This window comes from Lactuca serriola, chromosome 4 (assembly GCF_051521515.1).
Source record: "Lactuca serriola cultivar US96UC23 chromosome 4, Lser_US96UC23_V15, whole genome shotgun sequence".
In the NCBI taxonomy this organism is placed as follows: domain Eukaryota; kingdom Viridiplantae; phylum Streptophyta; class Magnoliopsida; order Asterales; family Asteraceae; genus Lactuca; species Lactuca serriola.
In genome coordinates, this window is record NC_136411.1 from 192,253,820 (window position 1) to 192,260,715 (window position 6,896).

At 32.0% G+C, this 6,896-nt stretch overlaps 1 protein-coding gene across 1 annotated transcript; it reads right to left on the minus strand.

The window, feature by feature from the left end:
- Window positions 1-709: 709 nt before the first annotated feature.
- Window positions 710-3,994, minus strand: LOC145099091 (uncharacterized). The gene is made up of 8 exons (XM_079036680.1): window positions 3,778-3,994; window positions 3,533-3,723; window positions 3,064-3,431; window positions 2,849-3,019; window positions 2,642-2,713; window positions 1,297-1,348; window positions 804-823; window positions 710-719 (listed from the first exon to the last, which is right to left on the minus strand). Exons 1-8 carry the CDS (start codon window positions 3,992-3,994, stop codon window positions 710-712), a joined length of 1,101 nt encoding a protein of 366 aa, XP_078892806.1.
- Window positions 3,995-6,896: the final 2,902 nt, after the last annotated feature.

Here is a 6,896-nt window from a genome sequence, read left to right on the forward strand (position 1 = left end):
TTAATCAAGGGTGTAAAGGAAGACTGTTTAGTTGATGCTCTTGCTGTTGCCTGTGAAAAGATAGAAAATCCACTCGTCATTGTGAGTTTCACAAAAGATTCTTCAATGGCTCCACGTGGAAATGCCATATTTCTGAACATGGTGGAACAGGACTTTTCCCGGGAAAAACTCATAAAATTGTTGTATTGAAGTCCTGGGTTTCCACTTCTTAGCAATTTATATCAAAAGCAAGCAGATTTCTTTCGTATACTTGATGTATGGTGAGTTGAAATACGGTTCACATTGTACAAACAGTATTTCACTATTTTGTATGTTGATATCAAAATAGTACTGTTAGGATGCCAATCTCATTCGGCCTTTTGATTGGTCTGGATTTTATGTATATGGGCACCTTTTATGAGTTTTAAATCTAATCTCACAAACCATTTTCCAAAAATAAACAAATGTTAACAAAATCATCCAAATGGTAAGAGTTTTTGGAGGCCACAATATACGAAAATCAAAAAGGCCTCCAGAAAATGTATTATTCATAAAAAATAATAAAACGACATCATATTGGCTTGGTTGACTGGCAGGGCCGGTCCTACGGAATTCCATGCCCCGGGCAAATAGAGATAACAATGCCTTATTTTTATACTATGTTAATACAATTCCCAGATTTTATAACATAATCTTCTAAAGCAACTACTGAAAAAAACTTTTTGTTAGATTACTTATTCCTACAAAGTACAAACTAAATGTTACAAAGCAATTCTTGAAGCAAAAACATTAATTATCCTATAATAATAGTAAAATTTGCATACTGTTCAACATAACCCAAAACCTGAAATTAGAAATTGTTAATGAGAGTTAAAAAGTTTCATTTGTTGCATCAATATATTATCTATATAATAATTAGAAATTGTTAATGAGAGTTAAAAAGTTTCATTTGTTGCATCAATATATTATCTATATAATTTATAATCCCATAAACAATATGATATTTAATAAGATTGTATATATAAAGATTATATATCTTTCAACAATTTTTTAATGACAAATGAGAATAGAACTAAATAAATCAAAATGAATTTTTCTATAAACTAAAGCAAAAAAAAACATTTATGTGGAATCGGAAATAAAACAATAAATTTCAACAAAACATATGAAAAAATGAAAAGTTAATTAATCATATCAAAAAATGATAACCTTGTGTAGTTTCCTGTAAAGCAAAACTAGCAAAACTTCAAAAAACAAATTATAGAAAAACAATAAGTCTCGCCTAAAACTACTAAATCAAGAAGAAAAAATACAGACCCAATGGTGTACTGCATGGTGTACTGCAAGTGTCCTAAATGCAGAAAAAGTTCTAGAAATCAAAATCAATATTCCAAAAAAAAAATCATGAAATCAAAATCAACAATCATTGTTAACAAAATCCCAAAAATCAGTATTCAGAACTAACAAAATTATGGGGATTAACAAAAATCAAAATCAATTAAGAACCAATATTAACAATACTTAATCAAAATTAGTGCAAAACCTATGCTAACAATACTACAATAGCAAAAAAGAACTAATATTAACAATATTAATGAAAACAACTGAAGTCAGCTGTTGCTGTCTAATTCTGCTTCATAAGACTTTGGACTTTCAGTTAACCAAAAAACTAGTAATATCATATTTGAACTCAAAAATCAGAAGAAGAACAGGGCTTTCTCGGTAGTGTAACACTGTAAAGGGACTAAGGGAGAAGATGAACCAAAAAACTCAAATAAGAAAACAGAACTGCCGTTGATGTTTAATACTGCTCCAGGTCTCCTCGTCTTCTCTGATTCTCTTGACTCTTGGAATTAGGCGTGCTTTTTTCCCCCACTCGGCTTCTGCCTTCTCAAACCTCAAATCGTGCCCTTGTCAGGAAATAGATGTCTTGGGCCTAAATAAAATGCATACCCAAAAGAAGAAAACAAAAGTTGATGCCCTTATGTCCATTGATGCCCTAGGTAGTGGCCCAGCTCGCCCTTAGGCCGGCCTATTGACTGGGAAAAAAAAAGAAGTCGGCTGCAAAAATCTCATGGGTTGTGTCGCAGTTGTGGTCACCTGTATATCAAGGGATAATGACATAAACAGGTAATATATTTTTTTATTTATACACTAGGTGTGAAACCTGTGTAATACACGAGTTTATTAAAAAAATATTGAATATAAAATATTGAGCATCAAGTTTTTCAATATATATCTACCATAATAAATGAAAATTATTTTTTTTGTTTATGATTGTATTTCATAATATTTTTTGTTTTGAAGAAGTTATTGTATAAGTGAAAATTATGATGTATAAATATTAAATTATGAAATAATTTATTGTTGCCTAATTGATTATTGCCTAATCTGTAGTTGTAGGTATTTTATTTTGGTATGATTATTGAAATTTAATTTAATGATTTTACATAACATAAATAAACTCGCATAAAATATGGAATTACTTTTATATTTAAGAAAATTGAAAGCACAAGAAAATGCCAAGTGGAAAAAGAAAAAATCAAAAAATCCTACAAAATGACATGTGTCAAACTAAATGAGAACATAACATTTGGCAAAAACCTTTTCATTTATTAGGGTAGATTTGGTCATTGAGTTTTTTTTTAACGTCCATATTTACCTCTTCAACTTGTTAAACTGTACAGTTCTTATAACCGCAGTAGTGGAGCCAGGGTCAAAGTAAAGGGGTATCCTGAATTTTTTTTTTGTGTAATATAGAATAAGAAAAAAAAAACCGCGATTTCATTAGATATAAAGTTCAACTTCCATAACAAAATTACGTTTTAAAGTTCACCTCTTCTTTTATTTTAAGAAAGCGAGTAATTACATTTTCATCTTAACATTCTCTAGTGTTTTCTTTTCTACACTACAAATGAAAGCATCATTCATAAAATCGTCATCTATTTTATTACGCAAATTGGTCAAGAACTTCATTGTAGAAAAACACCGTTCAACGATTGCAGTTGCAACGGGCAAAACCAAAGTTAGTTTTAATAATCTATAAACCAAAGGAAAAGAGAGGTATTTTCGGTTTCCACCAACAAACGAGAGAGGTCTGCAATTCCCTTCAAGTTGAAAAATCTCTCATCATGGAGCAAAGAATGATAATAGATATCAAGTTGCCCATTAAGTTGCGCCATTTCTGAATCGTCAAAATCGTTTTTGTATATCTCGCTTAATTTTAACAACTTTGTTTTATCAAAACTAGAAAATGAGTCACAAGGACTCAAAGCCGCTATGTTCTCCATCAACTTCGTGCCAACTTCATTAAATCGATCCTTAAATTCTTGAATTTGCATATCCAAAATTGTGTTAAAAATCACAACTTCAAAATGATGTTGATTAGTCTTATTGGTCCTACGCTTGCATAGGGTAACATAATATTCCGACATGCCCACAATTCCAATATTCTGCTTTTCACAAAAGCACATACGTTCTTCCAAATTTATGGAAACTCATCTTTTCTAAAAACCAGCTATGTTTTCTTTGTCGGTTTTAGTAATGAAGCCACTTCCAGAATATTTTGATCTTTTTTTTGAAGATGCTTTGATAAGGTATCTGTGAGGCATAGAGTTTCCAACATCAAGTGTAAAAGAAACACGAAATCAAGTCTCTTGAAATATGACAAAATACCCTTTGCTTGATTACGGTTAGATAAATTAGACCCTTCATCTTTGACATATTTAACTACCGCAACAACTTCTGCAAACCAATTCACTAAACTTACAATTTTTCAAAAATGTGAACCTCATCTACTATCTCCAACTTGAACAAGAGAAATATCTTGATTCAACTCTTTTCCTGTTTTAGTTTCATCAATACCAATTTCAGATGCCACTCTTTCTTTTTGCATCTCTCGTATCTTATCTTTTCTCTTACAAGACCCACAAACGACAGTAACCACCAAAGTTGTCGAGATCGTGATGGACATAAGTATCAATAGCTCCAAACACCTCATCAATGATTGTCCCATGTAAGATATCGTGAGGAAAGCTAAAGAAATCATTCATAAATACTGAATGAATACAAAAACAAAAATGACTTATTTTGAAACAAAAAAATATTAATGACTAAATGAGTACAAAATGAGAAATATATTACCTTATTAAGTCATTTTTCCCGGTTAACCTGGAGTAATCGGTCATAAGGACTGAATGTGTACAGTTTAACAAGTTGAAGGGGTAAATATAGACGAAAAAAACTCAGTGACCAAATGTGTATAAATCGAAAAATATGTTACCTTTTTAATTCATTATCTCATATATACAAACTAAATTAATTTCCCTTTCCTCATTCTTCACACAACATTTTCGCAAAGACCGTAATTTTTTTTTTGAAAAATATGGTTGTAAACAACAACGATTTGCCTGAATTAGTGAATTATTCATTATTATCACTACTACAAAAGGGTTATAAAACCCGGTTAAAATGGATTTTTAACTCTGGTTTTTCCACCGGGTTATATGAAGGCAAGTCCTATGTGAAAATTGGAAAGAACACGGTTTTGCAATCGGGTCCTATTATCCTAATAGAGTCCGGTTTTTTATGAATCAATCGGGTCTGATGGAGCATTTTTTTCAAATAATGAGATATCAAAATTACAATCTCAATAACATTAAACAAACCAATATTGCCTTTATGAGTATATTGCCGTTAAGAAACAATATTTTTCATTGTAACATTAATTCTATCGTTTTACACTTTTAATCTTTTAACATTCTAGCCTCTACTACATCTTTACAAAATACACAAAGGTTCTTTACAATCTTTAAACCTTTTATTCCTAAAGTTTCCGCATCTAAGTGATATGATGTGACATTTTCCAATAGTATCAACCGTGTTAGATTCTATTATGAAGTCCATTTGTGCATTAAAACAAACCCGATATTTTCCAATAGTATCCACCGTGCTAGGTTCTATTATAAAGTCCATTTGTGCATTAAAACAAACCCACCTTTACTTATAGTCAAGCATGTATTATATTAATAGAAGTGATCAACATTTCACTTTGACTAGCAAACGTACTTTATACAATATGATTCCTTCTGGTCTTCTCATCTTGCAGACAAACATCAATACTTGTAGTCCCCATGATTTCGTAATTTTTTAAAGTCCAACACCTTAATAAGAAAAAAAAAAGTAAATGTAATTAGACCCGACAAACGTGTCGTGTCGTGTCAGGTTCATGTCGTGTCAAGACATTAAACGGGTTGAAATGGCTTGACCCTAACCCGACACGTTTAATTATCGTGTCGTGCAGTGTCAAACCGTTTATTTTCTTGTCGGTTTCATGTCGGGTTTCGGGTTAAGGTTTAGACCTTGTAAATATGTTGTGTCATGTCGGGTTGAAATATTTTAAAGGTTGAAAAGTAGGAGTTGTGGAGGCAAAAAGGAAAAAGTGAAACACTGGAGTTATGAGATGAAATGACAAAATTTATAGTTAGTTTAGAAGGAAAAATGAAAAGAGTTAAAGTTGGGGAACAAAAGGGATAAGTGGTAAGGATGACTAAAATTAAGTAACTTTGAAAATTTGAATATTACTTCTAATTCTTGAGTTTGGCCCACTACAAGTCTATAACATATAATATATTGATAAAAAATATGAAATTGATTATAAATAATATATAATTAAACGGGTCATATTTGAGTCATGTTCGAGTTGAAAGTCTTGACCCTAACCCTACTCGTTTAATTATCGTGTCATGTCGTGTCGTGTCAACCCGTTTACATAAACGTGTCGAAATCTCTGACCCTAACCCGCTAATTTCGTGTCGGGTTTTCGTGTCGTGTCATGTTTTGCCAGGTCTAAATGTAATTGAAAAAAATGAAATTAGGAAGTTATAATACACAAATAAATGAAAGTATTTTCTTATTTCTCGCATAGAACCTCATTTCATCACTATATTGATGTAGAACGTGAAGCCCTTGAGTGTGAAGAGAAAATGGACAAAGAGAGATGTTCCAGAAAATAGCTGGAAGATAAGAAGCTGTAGGATAAAGATCACATCAGTAGTTTTAGGAATTTGAATTTTAGATATTAGCTGTTTTTTTCTTAAACTTAGGAATTATCTTGATTTTTGAATTTTTGAGATGTGATATAAAGCTTATTAGTGTATTGTTTATGGGGAATTCTTTTTTTTTCATCTTTGAAATTCAATAAAGTGATTTTTTCATGTTCCTGCGGCTGGTGGATTCCAACATCTATTCAAGAACACGTTGGTGATCTTACATCAGTGTTTCTTGATGCATTAGGTAGTATCAGAGCAAGGTTTACCTTGTTAAATGTCGGGAAGAAACACAACTAGAAGAGGACTTACTGATGAGAATCGTGGGGATGAAAATACTTTAGCCATAATAGAGCTGAGACAGTCTGTTACTAGGTTGAAATGGATGTTTCAACTACTCAACAGTCAAACCAACCATCATAGAAAACGTAACCAACATCGACAAGATAGGTTGATTAGGATGACCGATGTGGAGGACACCGATAGTGAGAATTCAAAACAAGAAGAGGCTGGGGATGGCCATATAAGGAACAACCAATATCGTACAAATTATAGGATCCGGGCCGATATTCCATTATACCATGGGAGGATGAAAATTGAAGATTTATTAGACTGGATTTCAGATGTTGAACGCTTCTTTGAGTTCACGGAGGTTGCTGAGCATATGCATCTGAAACTGGTGGCTTACAAGCTAAGAAGTGTTGTTGATGTGTGGTTGGATAAGTTACAAATGGATAGGAGATGACAAGGCAAATCCTCAATACAATCTTGGAAAAAAATGAAACCAGAGATGATAAATAGGTTTTTGCCACCTGGGTATGAACAATTTATTTTTCAGAATTACCAAAATTGTTCTCAAGACAACCGATC